A 24460-nucleotide genomic window follows, 5' to 3' on the forward strand; every position below is an offset into this window, starting at 1 on the left:
GAGGGTCAAGAGAGTCCTAGGAAAGATAAATATGCAAGTGGTTGACAAAGTTGAGTCCCAAAAAGACAGGAAAATTAGAAACCAAAGGAGGAGAAAGTTTCTAGAAGGAAGGATCAATAATATAAAATTGCATAGAAAGGTCAGGATAAGAACAGAAAATGCTTTTTAAATGGGGTGATGTGGACATTAAGTCAGAGCAGTATCATGGGAGAGGTAACTTGTCCCATGTCTTATAACCAGGAAGGTACAGAACTGGCAAGAAATCTCGAGTCTTCTGGACCTATCTTCAACCACGGATAAAGTTGAGGTGGACAGTTTTGTCCTTGAAGCCAAATTCTTGATACTATAATTAGAATGATTTAGGTTGGATATTAAAAATATTTCCCAATTTGCATGGTTATAGAAGACTGAAATGAGTTGATAAATTCTGACTTCCTATATTTAGGGAACACTTTAAAGAAGGGGAGCTGCAAATTGACAGAATGGGGGATACATTTTCTTCTGCTATCCATCTGATTATTTTTTCATTCCTGAGATTTCTTTACCTTATTGCCTCATTGGTGCGGGAAGCCATCCATTGTTAATACTATCATGAGAGTGCATCAAGGAACACAGAAGGCTGATGAACCTTGAGCTTTAGCAGGGCTAAAGCTATGCACCAATTATTCCATGTTTTGATAGTGATGGCTTGAAGCAATTTCCTGACCTGATAGACTCAAAGTAAATCTTTACTGATCTTTACTGACCTTTGAGATGGTCTGTCTGCTACCTGTTTGCCGTGCTTTACTGAGGGCAAGATGTGTATCTAAAACTGAAAAAAATAAAGTGGACTGGCCAGAGTTTCAGTGTGCTCTTCATGAAAGAGATACCCCTGGCCCCCAATGCCTTCTAAATTCATATTTCTTGTATAGCATTTTCATTTGTGCGTGGCCCCTTCTCCAGCCACTGCAAAAGGTTGCGGCACATTGAATCCCAAGGAAACCATACACAGGAGCCCTTTAATTGTAATTTTGTTTTATTTTATGTCCTTGCTCGCATGGACAGGAAAATCTGCAAAATCCAGTGACTAGCATAAGATGACATGTCTTTGATGTGAGTGGGATGAAGATAATGTTAGGGCTCTGTGAGGATATAGAGAGGGGAGCTGTGGAAGTGAAAATGAAGGGAAGGGGCAAGGCTGGGCCCACTGCTGGAAAAGGGGAAAGCAGTGGTTGGGCTCCCATCACAAGTTCACCATCAGCCAGTCCAGCAGCTGCAGCCGTGTAACATTTCCCACTGCCTCATCCAGCTGTCGCTCCTTCTCGTAGCGCAGCACTGACTGCAGAACCTCCCCTACGCTGCGTCCTTTGTCCACAGCGGCAGCTGAGAGCTGAAGTAGCTGTGGAAAGGAAAGAAAACAGTAGTGGAGGGCAGAACATCCCAGAACAGGCCAGAAAGGTTCTGCCAAGGCTAGAACAAAGAGGTCAGGTAGACTTGGAGAAACTTCAGCAGAAGGGATTAAAAATAGATGTTGAGACTTAATTGTAAAGTTTGCTGGACTATTGTCAGAAGAAAGTTGGTTATATCACCTTTAATTTAAGAAGAGATATTAACATCCACCTGTCCATGATATGGAAAATATAATTTCCCTCTAGACTAAAATCTTCCTGCTTCCAGTGGCTGTTTGGTCAATGGTATTCTTGCTTTCTAAGAATTCCAGTGTTTTTAAATTCACGTAATATCATCAAGCAGTCCCCATCATTGTCCCAAGACCAACAAGGGCAGGAAAGAAATATGTTAAAGGACAATGTAGATGCTGTCCCATGCCCCACAGATGAGAGACCCCTCAAGTGTTAGAGAAGAAATGCAGTTCAAAGATCCATTCAACCTTCATGAAAATGTTTCCCAGAGAGGTGAAGACTTGTCAGTAATACAGTGCTAGAAATTGGCAAGGGCAAAATTCATACTCAGGTCTCTCAACCAATGTTTAGTTTTCTTTCCAAGTATAAAATGAGAAAAAATATCCAAAGCAACTATTCTAATATGAACATAGTAGATTACCATTCACCTGGAATCATAGCAGCAAAAAAACTAAAGTAACCTAATTTTTATTTTGTATATTATGCACCTGACTCTATGATGAAAAGTCAAAGAGCAAGTAAACAGGCCAATATCAGGAGCTCTTTCAGAAGGGAAAATTTCCATGTGAGAAACTACTTACAAATACTGTTGACACAAATGGAAACACAGAAAGTCTTGGCATAAAGAAGATATAAAGAAGAACCAAATGGAAATTTTAGAAGTAAAACAAAAAATTCAACATGAAAACTTATTGGATGGGCAGAATAAAGAGAGGAAAATCAGTAAACTTAAAGATAGAACAATGCAAATTAGCCACACTGAAAAACAGGATTGATTAAACTTCTTTCAAAAAAGATTAAGAAACAGACCTTCGGGGCCTGTAGAACAATACAAATTTTTTTACATTTATGTCATGAAAATCCTAGAAGAGAAGTAAAAGTGTGGTATAGGAAAATACTTGAATAATGGATGAAAGCTTCCCTAATTTGTGCCACAGGATGTAACAAATTTAAGAAGCTCAGTAAACCTAAAATAAGATAATCTTAAAGAAATTCCCTTTAAGACTTGTCATAATCAGATTGCTTAAAACAAAACAATAAAAAAATCAAAAGCAGCCATAAACAAATGACACATTATAGGGGAACAACAATTTGAGTGACAACAGATTTATCAGAAACCATAGACACCAGAAAGATAAGGCAGAGTAAAGCACTAAGTGAAAAGAACTGTCAAACCAGAATTCTACATCCAGTAAAAATATACTTCAGGAATAAAGGTCAAATAAGGAAAATTTCAGGGAGTGGGCGGGGAAAGGTTAATGGGGGAAAAGAGAGACATATGTAATACTTTCAACAAAGAATTTTAAAAAAAAGAAAATTTCAGATTAAAGAAAACAGAATTCACTGTCAGATAATATGTTCTATTTCTTAAGACAAAAGGATAGTGATATCAGAAGGAAACTGGGAACAGTGAGAATAAATGAAATGAAGAACAACAGAAATAGTAAAAATTTCAGTTTTATAAAATACTTTTATGGTTGAAAGTAAATATAACATTGTATGAAAGTTTTTAAATCTACATAGAGTAAATACATAAAATAACTAAATGTAAGGAAACTGTAAAGGGGCCTAAGTGGTAAGATGTCTACATTCCAGTTGAAGTGATAACTATCCTACATAGACTTAAAAGTTATATATATTCTAATTCCTAGGGGAAAAAACACTAAAAAAACTACACAAAGAGATATAGTAAAAAATAAAATAAATTAAAATGGAATACTAAAAAATGTTTAAGTAAATCAAAAGAAGGCAACAAGAAGGAAAATAGAAAGGAAAAATAGAATAGAACTAATATTAAAATAGTAGACCTAAATCCAAACATACCAATGATTAGACCAAATGTAAATGGTCTACACACATCAATTGTCAGAATAAAAAATATATATGACCCGCCCGGCAGGTGTGGCTCAGTGGTTGAGCTTCGACCTTATGAACCAGGATGTCACGGCTCAGTTCCCGAATGGGCACATGCCTGGGTTGTGGGCTCCATCCCCAGTGTGGGGCATGAAGGAGGCAGCCAATCAATGATTCTTTCTCTTTACTGATGTTTCTATCTCTCTCTCCCTCTTCCTTCCTCTCTGAAATCAATATATACATTTATATACATATGTATATGTATATAACCCAACTATATGCTACCTACAAAAAAACTCACTTCAAATGTTTAAATGATATAGGTACGTTAAAAGTAAAACTATGGGAAAAGATGTACCATGAAAACACCTATTTAAAAAAAAAAAAAAAAGCTTAAACCTCAACATTTATGGTCAGTTAATTTTTATAAAGGGAAAAATAATTCAAAAGGTCAGATATCCATTTATATTTTCAACAAATGGTCTTGAGAAAACTGCATATCCACAGGCAAAATAATGAATCAGATCCCTACTTCACATCATACACAAAGTGAACTCAAAATGTATCACATACCTATATATGAGTTGAAATTATCAAATATTTTGAAGTTAAAAAAAGAAGAAAATCTTCATAACCTTGGGTTATGTCAATGTTTCTCAATCTGGCAATACTGACTTTATGGGCCAGATTATTCTTTGTTGTGGAGTTGTCCTTGCGTTGTGAAATGCTTAGCAGCATCCTTGGCCTCTACCCAGTACACTCTAGTAGCAATCCTGCTGCTAGTTCTGACAACAGTATATAGCTCCAGACATTACCAAATGTCCCTTGGGGGCAAAATTGCCTCCAGTGGAGAACCAATCACTGGGTTATGCAAAGATTAGATACAACATCAAAACACAAGCAATAAAAGCAAAAAGTGATAAATTAGATTTTATCATTAAAACTTTTGCTCTTCAAAAGACTCCATTAAAAAAAAAGCCATATACTAGGAGAAAATATTTGCAAATCATATATTTGATAAAGAACCTGTATCCAGAATATATAAAGAATTCTTGTAACTTTATAACAAGAAGAAAACAACACAGTCAAAATATGGGCGAAAGATTTGCATAAATGGTTCAGCAAAGAATATATATGAAGAGCTAATTAGCACATAAAAATTTGCTCAAATGAAATCCACTATAGATACCACCATCATAGTTATAATAAACAGTGATGATGAGGATGTGGAGAAACTAAATTGTTGGTGGGAATGTAAAATGGTACAACCATTTTGAAAAACAGTTTGGCAGTTTTTAAAGACATACTTACCATAAAGTACAGCAGTTCAACTCCTTGTTGCCCAAGAGAAAAGAAAATGTATATGCACAAAAAACTTGTATGTGCATGTTCATATTAACATTATTCATGATAGCAAAAAAGTGGAAACAAGCCAAATGTGCCTTAACTGGTGAATGAATAAACAAAATGTAGTTTATCCACATAATGAAACACTATTCAGCAATACAAAGGAATGAACTACTGATTTTTACAACAACATGGATAAACCTCAAAAACAATATGCTAAGTGTGAATAGCCAGATGTAAAAGACTATATATTTTATAGCCCCATTGTTTAAAAATTTGGAAAGGTAAATCTATGATAGAAATCCAGTTAATGGTTACCTGAGGCTGGGGGTACAAATTGAGAAAAATAGCCTAGAAAATTCTGAGATAGAAAAACAAAGAGTTTAGTCCTATCAGATATTTTAAAAATTATAGGATTGAGCCCTAACCAGTTGGCTCAGTGGATAAAGCATTGGCCTGTGGACTCAAGGGTCCCAGGTTCGATTTTGGTCAAGGGCATGTACCTTGGTTGTGGGCACATCCCCAGGAAAGGGTGTGCAGGAGGCAGCTGATCAATGTTTCTCTCTCATCAATGTTTCTGACTCTCTATCCCTCTCCCTTTCTCTCTCTGAAAAAATCAATAAAACATATATTTTAAAAAATAGTAAATAAATAAAAATTATAGGATGACAGTAATTAAAATGGTGTGCTAATTTAAATAGTATTAAAATAGTAAATAGTTACACAATTCAATGAAACAGAAAAGAAAGTTCAGAAAAAGAACCAAAGGTAGGTATCCATCTGGAAAAAAATAAGAGATTGCATTCCTACCTCATATTTTATATAAAAATAAAAATGGATCAAAATGTTAATTTTTTTTAAAAAAAATAGTGAGCATTGGAAGAAAACATGGGAAAGTATTGTTAATATCTTGGGGTAAAGAATGTCTTCCAAAATATGACATAAAATCCAGGAAAAATAAAAGAAAGAAGTGTCTTAGATTTGACTATGTAAACATTTAAAAAATTTTATATGGCAAAAACAAAACACCAAAAGGCAAATGATTAAAAACTGTATTTAATATCACAAAGGCTAATTTCCTTATACATAAAACTCCTACAGATCAACAAAGAAAAGGACCAACAACCCAGTAGAAAGATGGGCTGAAAGTATAAACAAACAATTCATCCACGAAAAAGGGAATTCAAATGGCTCTAACATTAAAAAGATATTCACCCTCATTCCTAATAAGCCAAGTACAAAGGAAGGCAACACTTGGCAAAGATCAAAAGTTTGTCACTCACTGTTGATTAAAGTATGGAAAATATGCACTTTTGTATTATTTTAGTAGATATGCAAATTTGGTGCAAGCTCTATGGAAGGCAATTTGAAAATATATTTCAAATATACAAATAGAAAAAATATATATACAAACAGACATTTATGGTGATCTTTAATCCTTTTCTAAGTATTCAGCATATACAGATACATTTGAATTCTGTGCACATGGCATTGCATATAGTAGCAATATATTGGCAACTGAAATGTCCATACATGGGAGAGTGGTTAAATACAGCACCTTCATACAATGAAGTAATATGCAGCCATTAAAAAGAATGTGGCAGCTCTATATGTTGCAGAACAGAATATATAGGGTGTCCCCCAAAAATGTATATACACTTTGAATAATTATTAATTTCAATGGGTTAAATCTGAAAAGAAAGAAACATCAACTGAGCTATCAGCTGTAAAGTGTGTATACATTTTTAGGACACCCTATATATATATATATCTTATTACCATTTGAGACTTAAAATAAGATGCATACATATAAGTACTTATTTGTGTATGCACATGTATTTCTAAAAGGATAAGCAAGAAATTGGTGTTCTCCAGAGAGAAAAATGGTTTTCTCCAGAGAGAGCAACAGGATGGGAGATAAGAATGAGAGAAAAAAACACCTTAGTTTTCACTGTACATCCTTTTGTGCCTTTGGATTTTGAACTATGTACACATTACCTATTAAAAAATGGATACAAATTAATTTAAAGTGGGCTCATGGGCATCCCAGTGTTACTGGGTTCAAGTCAGCATGAGAATATTCTTATACAGTAATTAAATCTCTCTCCCAAAAAATTTCAAATCATCTTTTGGGAAGTTTCTTTGATGTATACTTCATCCAACTGTTCCTAAAAATATACTGATATTCAACGAAAATTTCCTCATTAGTTGAAGTTTGGATGTCCTTTCCATTCTTTTCCATTAATAAAATAGACGACTGTCTTTATCTTTACAAATGGGCAAAGATGTATGGGTATTGTGTGCTTGTGTGTGTGTACAGGGGAAGGACTACAAGTCTATTGTGCCCATTTTAGATAAGTATGTTATAGACATTCTAATTCAAAATAATCTAAAACCAGAATGTATTTTATATACAATGACTTGACTTAAGAGATGGCAATGGAACAAAAGCTTGTTTCACACATTGTACACGAGAACTATGCTTCTTTTTATATTTTTTCATCAGTCTATAGCTTTTGTGAATATAGCCCCCCTCTGTAAATTGCTATGTTTTACATACTTGTAAAACTGTAGCGACAGAGACACTTTACAGTTTGCTAAGAACTTTTAGGGATATTTGTAGGATTGGAAAACTCAAATGTACACACAAATCACCTGGTGATTTTGCTAAATTGCTAAAAAAAAAAAAAAAGTTTCTGATTCAGTAGGGCAGAAGTGGAGCCTGAGATTTTAAACTTCTAACAAGCTCCCAGCTGATACCAATGTTGTTGGTTCAAATAGGCTACATTTTGAGTAGCCTTCTACAGATCAGGTATTTTCTTGTTTAGGTGTAGAGACTAATCTGGATGCTATCAAATCCTATGTCTTCCCAGTCATCAGATAAACCAAGTAACCCAGTTGCAAGGGTTTCTAATGCCACTTATTAAACAGACAAAGCCTATTCCTACACATCCTCTGGTTTCTATGAGTATGAATTATTTTAATAAATAATCCCAGCCTCTTGTGCCACCCCTTACTATTTAATTGTTAATTGCCATTGTTCCACTTTTATCGATTGAGACACAATAATCAAAAGCCCTAAACTAGTGTGTGTGTCTGGTGAGGATAGTCTCTATTTCTTAATTCCTCTACCATAGCATGAGGTAGCAACTTGCGTAAGTGTCCACGCTTTCCAGACTCAAAATCTCCCTTCAGTGAGCAGTTCCAAGGCCTTATCTTTATCAGTAATAACAATGATAAGTTGATTTCCCATTTGCCTTATTATTTTTTTAATTGTTTTATTGATTTTAGAGAGAGGAAGGGAGAGGAATAGATAGAAACATTGATGAAAGAGAAACATAGATTGGCTGCCTCCCACAGGCCCCCTACTGGGGATTGAGCTTGCAAACTGGGCATGTGCCCTGACCAGGAATCAAACTGTGACCTCCTGGTTCATAGGTCGATGCTCAACCACTGAGCCACACTGGATGGACCCATTTGCCTTATTCTTTAGTCTTATTTTTCAACTGATTTAGAACGTAAGGCAAGGAGAAGAGGGATGTTATTGAATCCCTTCAAATCCCCAATATCTCCTAGACAACCAGCTAAAAGAATGAAAGTTTTGAAAGGCTTATCAATCTAGATCCTTCATGCCACCTCCCCCCCCCCCCCTCTTAACACATCCCTAGAGTGCTTTCCAGCAGTCCCTTTTCATTCTTTGGGCAATGCTGTCCTATCCAAAATTCAGCCTGAAGCCCTGACCTTAATCTGAGTCTTTTTACCAAGTCTCTTAGAATTCCTCATCTATGCAATCCCACCAATATATGCAGAAAAAAAGAATCAGATTTGATTTATCATATATCTCCTTCTTCCCCCTTTACAGTGATTCTTATTGGGCAAATATAATTTTACTTTACCCATTACTTCTGCCAAGAGGCATGATCTTCAAATTCTTACTGTCCCCATTATTCTTGTGGCTATCTTCCCATTTAGAAAGAAAACATAACTTAAACCCCCAACAAACCATTAATAAATATTTCCAAATTCCTCTGACTCTTCTTCCTTACCTTCTCTTGGATTCCTTCGTCATCACCAGCAAAGTACAAAATAGGGACATTGAGCTCAGAGGCAGCTACCCATTGAAGTACGGCTTGGAGTTGCTTGTTCTGAACTGTATCAATTAGATTCTGATTGCTGACAATCACTTTGGTTGATGCACATCCTTCAGGGAGCTGTCCTGATACACCTCTCAATTCATTATGGATAGCTTGGTAGGCATTCTGCAGGACAGCCTCTGCTGTCCCTGTGCCCTTGACAGGTAAGCACTCATAGAAACTATCTGGGAAGGCTGAAGTTGGCCTGCTGGCATCCCCAGATTTATCATCTCCCAGCTCTGCCAAGGGAGAGTCACAGGACTTGGCAATAATGAGACACAACTTCATCACTGAGTCCATCAGATGTTCTATCATCTGCCCATTCATGTGGCTGGTGACCATCTTGGCCAGCCCAGCAAGAGTACCACCAGCCTCATCACCTTCACTCACTTTGATGGGACAAGGGGGTACAGGTCTTTCACATAGGTCTTCCTTAATTGGTGGTTCTGGCACCTTGGGTTCAGAGCTATAGTCATTCTTGAAAATGGTCTCACCAAGTAAATTCCTGATAAAGTTGAAGAAAACACTCATTAGATCCTTCTTCTCTGTTTCTTCTTGGTTACTTTCCATATGTGAAGACTTAAGGTTGGTCTCAGCAGAAACTACAGGGGCCTTGTTGGTAGGAAAGTTGGTTCTACCAGCAGCTTCAAGGAAGCTCTGTGCATCCATGCTTCCTCCCTGGGCCAGGTGGTATTGAATCAGAAGTAATGCAGATACAAGCAGGTCCTTAGCCCAGGAGTCTGAATCACACATAAAATTCTCAGGGTTCTCTAGGTGATGCACAGGGGGGATGAAATTGCAAGTATCCAGAGGATATTCCAGCGGAAAGTCTGGGGGAGGGTCATACTGGTTGTTGGGAGATGTTGCACACTGAAAATCTGGAGATTTTCCTTCTTTATTCTGAGTTTTATGCCATAAACTAAGGCCCTCTTTGATAATGTGTTCACCCAAAGTTTCAACACAAGTCTTCTCTGGTTTGCATGGAGGAGAGAACATTCTTTCCCTCAATTTACCTTCAGATTTCATTGTTGCAAAATTTACCTTTTGGTTTTTAGGACCACCCATTCCTTTCATGGAGACAAGGGAATAACTCTCAGACTTGTCCTTGGTTTTCCTGATATTCTCAGGAGGTTTCTTGGCAAACATCACACTGTATAGCTTCCACAGCATAGCATCCATAATATCTGAGGCCTTCTGGCTTCCATGAAAGAAGAGACTTCTTTTCACAGCTGAGACAAAGTCTGTATCAGTCATGAGGGTCCCTGTGACGTTGTGGAGGTTCTTCATGAGGGAGTCAATGAGATCTGAGACCACCTCTTTTGCATGCCCAAGTAGTACCTTCTTCAGCAGGATGGTGGCAATGGTTGTGTCCTTCACTTGGATTTTCAGAGTCTTCATTATGGAGACCATCATATCAGACACCACACTGTTAGCATAGGTCATGATCTTCTGACTAACAGAAGTTGTAAAATCATCAGGCCTTTCTTGCCCTCTGAACATCTTTCTCTCCCCAGGTAAGGACCTTGCACCCTCTTTGGAATCACCTGCATTATGAGATTCAAACACTTCTTTATAGAAGAAAGACTTCTTAGAACTAGGCTTGCCATCTGGACCCTTGCATTCATTGATCTTCAAAGTGGTCTTGTATCTCAAATTTGAGGGACTCTGCAATGATCCTAAGACCTTGTCACCAGAGCCAGGAACCTTATCTGAGGTAGTATTCTTAGAACATTCAGAGACAGTCTCATTCACCAGCTCTGATGCCACCTTAGTCAGGCTTTTGGTAGGGGGGGGTTCATCCCCCATGTACACTGACTGATGGACACATTTGTTCTCAGAGCCATCGATCTTTTCATTGATCTCCTTGCGGGCCATGGCTATGACTAAATTTGTGAGGCGGTTAGCATAGAAGGAAACTTCATCCACTGTACTCCCATTATCATCTTGGACACTGGAACCTGGGAGAGGGTTTTCTTTGTGAGTCATCTCAAAATGAAATCTCCCTGGATTGTCCTTGCTGGTGGTATTGTAGTAGTCCACGGTGAAACCCTTCTGTGGGTCTCCTGAGTTGGTCATTTCCCCATCAGGTGATGATTCTCCAGGCTTGAACCTAACACTTTGGAACCCTGCTGTAGTTTTTTCCAGGTCTTTGCGGAGCCAGCTGAGCACTCTGACAGGATCAGTTGAGACTTCCTTAAAAACAGACAAGTATTCATCCGACTACAACAAAGTAAACATAGGGGATATTCAGGACAACTCAAAGATCAGTTACAAAAATGGTCACCTCGCTCAAGCCTGAACTCCTCTGTCATCACAATAAAAGTAACCAACGTTTATTAAGTGCTTACTATTTATCAGGCACTGTTTCAACTATTTTGACTATTATCTCATTTAATATTACTCTCATAGTAAACTTAAATGTTAGCTCTCTTATTATTCACTAGAGGCCCGGTGCATGAAATTCGTGCAAGAGTAGGCCTTCCTTCCCCTGGCTGCCAGCACCGGCTTCCCTCTGGCACCTGGGACTCCAGCATCCCTTGTAACAAGTCCCAGTTTTGTCCAGAAGGTCGTCTGGAAGGATGCCCAGTCTAATTAGCATATTACGCTTTTATTATATAGGATAGTTTACAGAGGAGGAAATTGAAGAACTGAGAGATTTAGCTACTCGCCTGAGGTTATACAGCTAATCATTGATGGAACAAGAATCCCCACCCTGGCAATCTGACTCCAGAGCTCATGCTCTCAGCCATTACACTATATTGCATCTAACAACATGTATCCTTAAGAGCTGACAGTTATCACAATCACAGCTGAATTAGCATTTTAACTAAATAAGATTTTTCTTATATTAATATTAATTGCTATTTCCTATGGTTAATCTGTTTTTATTTAGGTCTCTTATTATAAAATATAGTTTTCAAAAAATTATAAAATTCAAGGATAATTGTGCATAATCACTTTGCCAGGCTACACAAGCATAATCTGGATATGCTAAATGGCTTCAAAAGGACTATTTAATATCACTTTAAGTTAAAATTCTGATTTATAATTGAGGAGTTAATACCTGTGGACAATTTATTAGTTTTAAGGGAATACAGATTCTTTGGTGGACACTAGCTGTGATAAGCACATGCACATACTTATATGTTTATATTTTGTAATTTATAATCTTCACTTGAACACAAGCTAAAATAAGAATGTATGTAAAATTGCCCTATTCACTATCCAATGTAAAGGATCATTGTAATTATTGGAGTTATAGCTTCTGGAATAACAAGTATTGCCCATCTTTAAAGATAATTTGGCACTTCAATTATCAAGTGTCATATAGTTTCTAGCTACTATTTTTTAAATATTATGTTTGCCAGGCATTGTGCTAAGTGCTTTACATACAATATTTAATTTAATCCTCATACACAGCCTGTAAGGTAGATATTATTCGTCCAGTTTCACAGGTAGGAAAACTGAGGCACAGAAAAGTCAAATAAATTCACTAGCATCTCACAGCTACTACATGATAAGGGTTAGTATTCAAATCCAGATCCTACTCTAAAATTGGAGCTCTCTACCCACAACTGTATTTTGATGACTTGGAAAGAAGAGGAAAGCAGTTGTACCAGTCCTCTGCAGGGCTGGTTTAAGCTGCCTGTTGGCCACAGTGCTTGGTTCAAAGTCTTCCTAATTGATTATCCTAATATTAACAATGGGCACTGTAGGGAAATTTTGTGCTTCATTGGAAAACTGCATAATTTATAGCATATCATTCCACATTTTCTGATTCTAATTCTCTTAGAGCTATTTTACAATTCTGTAAAGTGTAGACAACTGATAGCAATGAGATATAATTGTTGTTTATACACACAATAATTTTGACCAGGGAGGGATACATTGTAGAAAAGGTGCTTCTATTTGCACATTCACTTCAATATTCCTAATCTATAAATATGTCCTTTTTTTTCTTAGATTGTCCTTTGAACCACACCAGTTCTTGGCTAATAAGTTAAATAAAATATTTAACATGAGTTTATTTTTATATATTTCTGAGAGGCATTATTTCACCTTTCTCTGAAAATGATGTTTTAATAGTTTTGGAAATCTTTGCCAAGATGTTTTATGCTCACCTAACAGACATAAACGTCATCATGAGAGTAGTGTACCAGGTGCTTCTTGGCCCTCAGAGATAAATGCCCAGTGGTAATGGAACTATGCAGGTATTCTGTTTTTCTAGTTTTAACTCTCTTCTCCAGTAATTTTGCTTTTGATTTTCACTTTGGTTAAATAGTAGCAGTAATGACTAAGAAATTGGTTTTATTGTCTCGCCACTTGTTGATTCTTTAATGAATTATGGTTTATAGAGCTCTGTTCTCTGTTAGGTAAGACACAACAGAAAATCTGTTTTGCTAGCATTTATTGCTTGTCTTAAATTAAAATCAATTAATAATTTTGTGCCATTTGGAAGGAGAGGGGCCCTTTGATTTTTGGACAGGTGAGTTTTGTGTTTCTGTTTTTACTTTTGACATATGGCTTCAAGTTTATTATTTTTAATTGAGATACAATTGACATATAAATTATAATAGTTTCAGATGTACAACATAATGATTCAATATTTATATATATTTCAAAATGATCACTAATAAATCTAGTTAACATCTATCACCACACATAGTTCAAATTATTTTTTCTTATGATGAGAAATTTTAAGATCTACTCTATTAGTGAGTTTCAAATATACAATGCAATATTATTAATTATCATCACCATGCTATACATTCTATACCAGGACTTACTTATTTTATAATTGGAAATTTGTATCTTTTAACCACCTTCACCCATTTTGTCCCCCCATCCCCACCCCTGGCAACCATGAATTGGTTTTATATCTATGAGTTCTTTCTTTTTTTCTTTAGATTCTACATATAAGATCATATGGTATTTTTCTTTCCCTCTCTGAGTTATTTCACTTAGCATAATGCCCTCAAAGTTCATCCATACTATTGCAAATGGCAAAATTTCCTTTTTTTTATGGCTGAATAATATCTCATTTTATCACATTTTCTTTACCCATGCATCCACTGATGGACACTTAGGCTGCTTCCATGTTTTGTCTACTGTAAATAATGCTGCAAAAAACATAGGGATGCAGATATCTCTTCCAGATAATGGTTTTGTTTCCTTCAGATATATACTCAGAAGTGGAAATGCTGTTTATATGGTAATTGTTATTTTAATTTTTTTCATGATTGTGATTAGAATTAAATGAGATTAAATAAGATAATATGCACAAAATAACTTGTACACTTAATGTGGTGTCTATAAGCTAGCTAATACCACTTTAACATTTCAAATAAAAATTAGACTTCTAAAGAGTTAAGAGAGAAGCCAATAAGCTTGATCTTTAGGGCAGTGCAGTGAGACATAGTTAACTAGCTATAGAAGCACTAGGGAATGAAACCTGACTTCTTGCATGTATGGGAAAGTAGTACTCTGGGTGGAAAGAGAAATTCTGAAAGACAGTATGGCTAGGGATGTGTTTTATGATTCATTCCTATCACACCGAGTGGGAAGTGTGGGGAAACTACTGAGCTGCTATAACAAATCTTTTAAAAATTATTTTTCAGAACTGAAGGTCAATAACAAGTGGGAACTTCCTCATGGACAGAATTTAGCTTTAAAATGAAGATTTAGGGGTGGGGAGTGGGGGAAGCTGCCCTTATGCATATCTGAGAAAGTGACAGAGAAAAGGTGATGGAGTCAAAGATAGCATTCAAGAAACGGAAAATCAGGTTCCAAAGTAGATGCTATCCACCAGGCCCACCAACCTGATGGCCTGCTACTGCAGAGGTGATTTAGGGGAGACAAATGATGTGTAACACAACTACCTGTATAATGCAAAGTGTATATCATGTCTGTGTACAACACTACTAGACACTGCAAAAACATATAAAAGTGAAAGAAATATACAATCTATTGTAGAGACAAAACATGAACAGAAATATTATTAAATACTATGTGATTAGTGCTATAAAATAATTAAAATAGATATATTTAATATGAGAAGAGGGACAGATAATTTTGGCTGGGTAACTTAAAAAAGAAGTGATATTTGAGATGAACTTTTAAGCATTTTGATAGATATAATAGGCTGGCAACAAAATGACAGGCAAAATCTATTATTTGGGGTAATGCTAGTTTTAAATCAACTCAGTGGTGTGACAAAATAGGGCCTTGATCACTTTGCTTAGAGAGGGCGTTCAAAGAGCAACTGCCTTTGCAGTGACTCAGGGACCCAGGCTCTGCTTTTCAGGATTTCACCCTCTCTTTGGCCTCAGATTCTTTTCTTCAAGCCTGTGTATGAGGAACAACAGAGATAGTAAAGGTCTGGATAGGAGGCTTTTGTGGTCCAGGCCTAGAAGTGATTAACATCATTTCTATCCATGATCCATTTGTCATTGTCTTTTGAAAGTTTGATTATAATGTGTTTCACTGCAGGTTTCTTTGAGTTCATCTTGAAGTTCATTGAATTTCACGGATGTTTAATTTCATGTTTCATCAGATTTGGGAAGTTTCCAGCTTTTATTTCTTCAAATATTCTCTCTGCCCCTTTCTCTTTCTTTTCTCCTACTGGGACTCCCACAGTGTATATGCTTGTTTGCTTGATGGTATCCCACAGGCCCCTTTGGCTCTGTTCACTTTTCTTCAATCTTTTTCCTTTCTGTTCTTTAGACTTAATAATTTCCACTTTCCTATCTTAAAGTTTGCTGATTCTTTCTTATGCCTGCTCAAATCTGCCTTTAAATCCTACTAGTGAATTTTGCATTTCCATTATTATGCTTTTCACCTCCAGAATTTCTTTTAGGTTATCTGTATGTTTTGTCTCTTTATTGATACTTCTTGTTTGTTCAGACACTGTTTTCTTGACTTCAAATCTTTTCTTTAGTTCTTTGAGTATCTTTAAGACAGTTGGTTATAGTGTTGTCTAGTAGATCTAATATCAGGGCTTTTTCAGAGACAGAGACAGTTGATTTTGTTTTTCCCCTTTGAATGAGCCATACTTTCCTGTTTCTCTGTATGTCTTGTGACATTTTGTTGAAAACTGGACATGTGAATCTAATGGCTGGCTGATGCTATAAGCTGTCTATTAGGTTTGTATCACTGTGTCTGTCATTCAGAAAAGCACTACGTGTAAGTAGTAATGTTTTCCTATCTCCACATTGTATTAATAAGTTAGATTATAAAGTCTATTAAATTAAAAGACCTCTATTCTGATTGGATAAAGTATTATTATAGACCCTGACTCAGAAATGTCTTAGGAACCTAAGTTTACATAAGTTAGGTAAATCTTTATTAAGTTAGATAAGTTAGATAAGTCTAAGTTAGGCAAGCAAGATTAGTTTAATAATTTTAGTAGGATAAAAATAGTTTTGTCTTTTCTGATTTATCAGTGTTAAGAATAATACAAGTGTTCATTTTTATTTCATTTTGATATGATCTTCAGAAATTTATGTTACACAGATCCAATAAGCTAGTATTATGTCTACTTAATGTTTAAGATGCTGAAAAATATAAATTTGTATTTAATACAGTTGAATAATTATTCTGACAAACTTTATTTCAATTTATGTTTATAGTATGTCAACTTCATCATGAATTTCCAACTTTTTTTTTTTTTACATTTTTATTGATTTCAGAGAGGAAGGGAGAGGGAGAGAGAGACTCATCAATGATGAAAGAGAACCATTGATTGGCTGCCTCCTGTACACCCCCTACTAGGAATTGACCCTGCTACCCGGGCATGTGCCCTTGACTGAAATCGAACCTGGGACCCTTCAGTCCGTAGGCCCATGCTCTATCCACTGAGCAAACCGGCCAGGGCATTTCCAACATTTTTATGTAACTTAAAACACTGGACTGGTATTAAGTCGAGTTAGTTAATGGATATTCATGGGTTACTTAGATTATACCTAAGTAAAATAGAAAAGGAAATATTGATAACTAAGCATAGTTTATATGATTTTGCTTCTTATTTTTTATTGCTATAGAAAGTATATGACTTTGGATCTGTTAATGAATGTGTTCATTTTTTGCCACATAGGTTGTAGAAGGACTGTGTGTGGCTGTAGAAATTGTGTTATGTGTCATGAGCTCTGCTAGTCTGTACATTAGCTAGTGTGTAATAGTTCACAATTATATACCTCTCCCTCCATAGTTTTCTTTTTGAATAGAAAGAACAGAAAATACTTTGAAAAAAGTTATAATTAATAGAAATGGTTGAGATTATATTTAGGAACATAATGTCAGAGAAATCTAATGGCATACATGCTTGTTTTTCTAGGAACTGCAGGTAAAACCTGGTGGAGTTTCTTAGTCTTGAATTTCTAGTCACAGAATAGTAATAAAGGCCTTTAAAAGTCCAATCTAAGATTCTTTATGAAAATTTCCAGCAAAGCAAACTATCTGGTTGCTGCATGTATGTAAATAATCAGGCCAATTCTGATGAGAGTATTCTGATTTTGTGATCAAAATTTATCTTACTTTAAGAATTTTGATTAAAATGAAGGCAACTGTAGGGAAAAAATGTGTACTTCAATAGAAAACTATATATTTTCTCTAGCCCATAGTCTATAGACTAGGCATTGTTTACATCTTTCCACATAATCTGTTTCCGATTCTATGGAAGCTATTTTACATCTCTGTAAACTGTAGATAATGATAGCAATGCAAAATAATTCTGTTTGTCTATAGACATGTAAATTCTGCCCAGTGGAGGTTCATCTCACTTCCCTTTCCCACTGTGGAAGAAGCCAGCTTTACTTCTACTTGTGCATTTATTTCAATATTCCTGACCTATAAATATGTATATTTTTATTCTTCTTTAACTGGTTGTAACACTTCATTGATTTCCTCATTAAAGAGTTAAATAAAATCTTTAACATGCATTCATTTTCATATCTGATTGGGAACCTTGATTTCACCCTTTTTTGAAAATTATCCCTTAATAGTGACTACTTATTTACAGAAAGGCACACTATCTGCAAATAGGTGTGTTTCCATAATTGAGCTAACATGTAAAGGTAAGTCTGGTTAATGCAGATGTGGGATTTATTCTTTTATCTTTTTCAATTCTTTCACAGAACATTAAAAAAATAGCAACAAACCTACAGCAGAGCATAGAGCTTCATGATGGAGTATAGAGTTGTGTTAGCATGCTGTGTTTTTAGGTTTTGTTTATATTTGTTTGTTTTTGAGAGAGAGGAAGACAGGGATAGGGAGAGAGAGAGAAACATCAATTGGCCATGCCCCCACCAGAGACTGAACCAGCAACCTAGATATATGCCCTGACTGGGAATTGAACCTGCAACCTTTTGGTGTATGGGAGGACTCTCCAACCAACTCAGCTACACTGGCCAAGACTTTCTGTGTTTATAGGTTTTTATTGTCTACTAGTGGCCTGTTGCATGAAATTCGTGCAAGGGGGGGGGGTGTCCCTCAGCACGGCCTGCACCCTCTCCAATCTGGGACCCCTCAAAGGATGTCCTACTGCAGGTTTACAGGGATTGGGCCTAAACAGGCAGTTGGACATCCCTCTCGCAATCCGGGACTGCTGGCTCCTAACCACTCACCTGCCTGCCTGCCTGATTGCCCCTAACCACTCTGCCTGCCATCCTGCTCGCTCCCAACTGCCCCCTGCCACTGGCCTGCTCGCCCCCAACTCCCCCCCCCCCCCGCCAGCCTGCTCGCCCCCACTGCCCCCCCCCCCGGCTGGCCTGCTCACCTCCACCTTTCCTCCCCACTGGCCTGCTTGCCCCCAACTGCCCCCCTGCTGGCCTGCTCACCCCTAACTGCCCCCCCTGCCGGCCTGATCACCCCCAATGGCCCCCCCACTGGCTTGATTACCCACAACTGCGGTCCCATCCTGGCCTGATCACCCACAACTGCCCTTCCCTCTTGGCCTCTAACCACCTCTATCTTGGCCCCGCTACCATGGCTTTGACCAAAAGAACGTCCAGAAGGTCTCCTGGAGGGTCTCTCAGTCTAATTAGCATATTACCCTTTTACTAGTATAGATAAGAGGCCTGGTGCACAGGTGGGGCCGGCTGGTTTGACCTGAAGGGTGTCCTGGATCAGGGTGGGGGTTCCCTTGGGGTGTAGGGTGGCCTAGGTGAGGGGCCTGTGGTGGTTTGCAGGCTGGCCATGCCCCCATGAGGTGAGGGTCCCCACTGAGGGGACATGGCCAACCTGGGAAAGGGGCTGAGGGCTGTTTTCAGGCTGGCCAGGCCCCCCAGTGGGGACTCTTTCTCCATGGGAGCATAGCCAGCATGGGTAAGGGGCTGATGGCTGTTTGCAGGCTGGCCAAGCCCCCCAGTGGGGACTCTCACCCCATGGGGGGCATGGCCAGCCTGGGTGAGGGGCTGAGGGCAGTTTTCAGGCTGGTCATGCCCCCGGTGACCCAGGCCCCCAGCCACTCCTTCAGTGGCAGCCAGGGTGGGCAGAAAGCTTGGCTTCCTCCATCACTGGGGGCAACCCAAGCCTCCTGCTCACTCCAGCTCCGTGGCTGCTGCCATCTTTGTTGGGTTAATTTGCATATTTGCTCCTGATTGGCTGATGGGCATAGCGGAGGGACAGTCAATTTGCATGTTTCTCTTTTATTAGTGTAGATGTATTTTAAACCTAAAATGTGTGTACCCTATGTTCATTATTCCACTTGACCCAGAAGAATTTTGCAAAAGTCCTTGATGAAGTCATAGTGACTGACTGAAAGGCCAATCACATTTCTTTTTCTATCAATGCAGTGTACAACTAAATATCCATCTCTTTCAAAACCTTTTAGACTTCTTGCAAACTTTAATTCTTTCTATTTTTATGCAATAATAAAATGAACACTTAGGGGAGGTGGATATCAAATTATTTCTGAGTCTTTCTTAATCAAAGCTAGGGGAAAATTTCATGTCTTCATAAAGAATATGAAAAGGTTTAAGGCAGTTGGTGGGGGGGCAATTTTCTCTCCTCAGCCATCTTTTGCTTTAAGAGCTTAGTTTTATGTTTTTCAATTCTCACCTGAGGGCATGTTTTTATTGATCTTAGAAAGAAAGGAAGGGGGAGAGAAAGAGAGACAGGGAGAAACAACATTCAGTTGTCTCCCCTATGCGCTTCGACCAGGATCGAACCCACAGTCTAGGTTTATGCCCTGACTGGGAATCAAACCCACAACTTTTTAGCGTATGGAACAATGCTCCAATCAACTGAGTCACTAGGCCAGGGCAGAAGCTTAGTTTTAAGTCAACATACTATAAACTTTCCATTCTATTCTTCTTCAGCTCTAGCTCACTTAAGCATATTTTTTTTTCTTTATTGATTAAGGTATTGCATATGTGTCCTTATTGCCCCATTGCCCCCACACCTCCCACTCCCCACTCATGCCCTCACCCCCTGGTGTCTGTGTCCATTGGTTAGACTTATATGCATGCATGTAAGTCCTTTGGTTGATCTCTCCCCCTTACTCCCACCCTCTCCTATCTTCCCTCTGAGGTTTGACAGTCTGATTGACGCTTCTCTGTCTCTGAATCTGTTTTTGTTCATCAGTTTATGTTGTTCATTATATTCCACAAATGAGTGAGATCATGTGATATTTATCTTTCTCTGACTGGCTTATTTCACTTAGCATAATGCTCTCCAGTTCCTCCTACTTTGAAATTATCTGTTCTTTAAATAGCTATAGCAATTACTGTCCAGAAAGTCCATTTGGCAAATTCTCATAGATTTCTTATAATTAGTATCTGCCAGTTATTTAGAGCTTTTAAATTATATTTATATTTTTATATTTATTTTTTATTTTCTCAAATTAATTATGTCTATGAAAACTGAAATTGTTTTGTTCTTTTTTTGCATTTCCCAGAATGTTTCTCAATGAAAAATGAAAAAATTTCTGTTAATTTGTTTAATATTGAAACTCATCTGTCTTTTGCTTTTCTAAATGAAAGGACAGAGATAAATAAAAGATCTGGTAGAAACAGATTTGGTTGGCACTTACTCTATAGTAACTGGATATTTATTATCTATACTAGAGGCCCGGTGCACAAAATTCATGCATGGGAGGAGAGGGGATCCCCCTCAGCCCAGCCTGCACCCTCTCCAATCTGAGACCCCTCGGGAGATGTCCAACTGCTGGTTTAGGCCTGATCCCAGGGATCGGGCCTAAACTGGCAGTCGGACATCCCTCTCACAATTCTGGACCACTGGCTCCTAATCGTTCACCTGCCTGCCTGCCTGGTCACCCCTAACTGCCCCCCTCTGCCAGCCTGGTCACACACCCCCCACCCCGCTGGCATGGTCGCCCCATGCAGCCTGCTGTTCAGTCGTTTGGTCATCCCTTACTAATCCCCCTGCCAGCCTGGTCGCCCCACGCAGCCTGCTTGTTCAGTAGTTTGGTCGTCCCTCACTAACCCACCTGCCAGCCTGGTTGTAGGCAGCCATCTTGTGAGGGTGTGAGGGTTAATTTGCATGTTACCTTTTTATTATATAGGATGTCTTAATGTCTTTTATAGATATGTAAATTGTTTTATCTCTTAGGCAGGCTGTGTGATCCCATGACAACCACACTTTCTCCAAAGCGATCTTAAGCAGCCTTGATTAAGAAAGAGGAGTTTTTGTGAATTCTTTGATTTCTTCCTTGTTCACTCTCTCAGCCTAGTGGTAGCTGCTTTTTTGCATTTGCTACTGCTAGAACTCTAGAGTCTCCTCTTTACAGCTTTAGTAGTTAACTTGATTAACTACCTCTAATAAACAGTATTTTAACATGAAATTACTGGTGTGGTTTCCCTCTTCTGACTCAACCCTGACTTATTAAGTAAGTATTTAATAAATGTTGGTTGAATGATGAAGGCAGAATGACAATATTACTTAGATGACAGTTTATAGTTCTGACAATTTTGAGGCAGCCTACATTTCAGAAAATACTTTCTATGAACAAAATTTTATAGCTGTAATATATATTTTCATTAATTATAGCATATTTCTCCTACTAAATATCATATTATAGGAACGTTTTCCAAAAATTATAGATGGGAATTTTTTGTTCTAAAGAAGTTCATTTTTTTCTCAAGAAATCAGTCTTCAAAAATGAGAGGTGGGTGGTGGTGGTGGAGACAATAGGGCTACTCTTAATGGCACTCCACATACCCTGAACCCAGTATGTGTTTGTAAGGAGGTTGACCACTTACCATTTTCCAGTCCTGGGGTTGGCTATCCCCAGGTGAATAGACATCAACTTTGCACACCCCATTTTGGCTTTGTAACCAGTCAACCCTCTCCGACATCTGGAAGTAGAAAAAAAAAAGTTATCAGAAAGGTAAGTTATATGAAAGTAGGGAGAAATAAGGTAAATAGCTGAGGTGTGGAAAACAGGAGCAATGCTTTCAATAGTGACCTGTGCCAAGAGCTACTTCAAACTCACCTACCTCTGGATGACTTCAGCTCTCAAATGCAGGAAGATTTCTTAAACACTTTCTTGTGCTAACGCCAGTGCCTGGTCTCTACTAGAGGTGCTTAATACAAATTTGTTCATCAAAGAACCTAAGCAGTCATGTCCTGCTTTTTGTGTCCTTGCTTGACAGCTCTTCCACATCTTGGATTTTCAGTAAACACTCAAAATTCAACATGATAAAATAGAATTAATTTACTCCTCCCTGCCTGTTCTTGCCCCACCAACTCTAAAAAAATGTAATACACAGTTCATTTAAAAATACATATATTTTTATTAATTTTAGAGAAGAAGGGAGAGGGAGAGAGAGATCGAAACATCAATGATGACAGAGAATCATTGATTGGCTGTCTCCTGCAAACCCTATATTGGGGATTGAGCCTGAAACCCAGGCATGTGCCCCAACCAGGAATCAAATTGTGACCTCCTAGTTCATACATTGATGCTCAATCACTGAGCCACACCGGCTGGGCACACAGTTCATTTTTAATTAATTTCCAGACCACCAGCTTACTTTTATTAGCGGTAAGTCTAGTGGCTCTTCCTCCTACAATTAGCTAAGGATCCTGGAGGAATTCTTCCTCCCTGGTTCAGCGAAACTACTAAATGCAAGAAGACAGATGTCATATGCACCACCCAATGGGCCTTTGTCTATGGAGGAGTAATACTTTGCAGATGTTGATCTTTCATAACCCTTCCAACACTTTTCTCTAATCCCTAATCTCTGTAATGACACATCCATCAACCTGCTTTTCTAAGCCAGAAAGCCGATACTCATTTTAGTTGTTTTCTTCCACCCCAAGCCTCTCCCTCTAGCTAGTACCATTTCTCTCTCAGCTGTCACCATTTTTCTTGAAAGAATTGCTAATCCTTGCTGTTTTTATCACCTTACTTCACAAATGAGCTTCATAGCCCCTATTCCAAATACTCCTTTGGCCTTATTCTCATCCATTTTTCACGGCATCTTATTTGCTAGTCCTCGGGAACATGGCTAATTATCATGATCTTTGCCCACTGATAATCTACAAGCATTAGAAGCTTCTCTTTCCCCCCTTTTCCATGCCAAACTTCCACGGCCAGCCTTCTACAATGAAATTTCCTTTCTTTTGTTAGAAACCTTGCTTAGATCTATATTTGTCAATAAACAACATAGAAAAAGACAGCCAATTTTCCCATCAAAATGTCCCCAAACATCTATGTGAAACATACATATATAGTATATCGATATTTTGATTCTAAGAAATATACTGCTTTAAAACCTATTTTAATAAAGTCCAAAAGCTTATCCAATTTTTCATGGTGCAATTGCATTTGTTCTTTGCTCCCACAGGATTTGTACCCGTTTTAACACCCCAATCACTGACTTGGGTCATTGAGCTAGGGAAACCGTTTCTTTTACTCTTCCTGACACTGTAATAAGATTCCTTGGGTAAGCAATGAGTTCTCCACCCTGATTAGAATCACCCAGAAAACTGTTTTAAAAAAATACTGAATCTGAGGTACCATCACCGCCCCACCCCGCCCCCCCTGCCGAGAATCTTATTTCAATGGGTTTAGGGTGATGAAACGTAGGCATTGAATTTCTTAAAAGCTCCATGGGTGATTTTAACATGCATCTAGAATTGGGAGTTCCTGGGCTTGGGCTTATTTGGAGAGATCCTCTCTGAGACAGACAGGCTAGCTCCAGAAAGATCATTATTTATTCTTTTCTTTAGAAATTTTCTCTAACATTGTCTAACCTTCTTTGTTATCTTATTTTGATATTATTTATAATCCCAATAAGGAAGCTGTTAATGTCTATGAAATAAACTCTTTATTGTCTCTTAGCAGCTCATATTAGATATAAATATTCTTATGCTTGAATCATTACCATGAAGAAAAAAATGGATGATACTACTACTTGGCCAACGAATGAGAAGCCTTGGAAATGGGCTGTCCTGGACTATTGAAATGTAAGTCTCTTAGCTTCCAGTTTATTATTTCATCTTAATGAGTTACTTCTCATAGAAAACAACAAAATCAACAGGATT

The 24460-nt window shown here is 37.8% G+C and overlaps 1 protein-coding gene across 1 annotated transcript; it reads right to left on the bottom strand.

Annotated features, from left to right (window-relative positions):
• Positions 1–1222: 1222 nt before the first annotated feature.
• On the bottom strand, positions 1223–22266 carry AKAP3 (A-kinase anchoring protein 3; the record flags this gene model as incomplete). The annotated part of the gene is made up of 3 exons (XM_080660777.1): positions 1223–1378; positions 8867–11146; positions 22171–22266. 3 exons carry the CDS (start codon positions 22264–22266, stop codon positions 1223–1225), a joined length of 2532 nt encoding a protein of 843 aa, XP_080516903.1.
• Between the last annotated feature and the right edge of the window lie 2194 nt (positions 22267–24460).

Source organism: Plecotus auritus, assembly GCF_963455305.1.
Source record: "Plecotus auritus genome assembly, chromosome: 3".
In the NCBI taxonomy this organism is placed as follows: Eukaryota; Metazoa; Chordata; class Mammalia; order Chiroptera; family Vespertilionidae; genus Plecotus; species Plecotus auritus.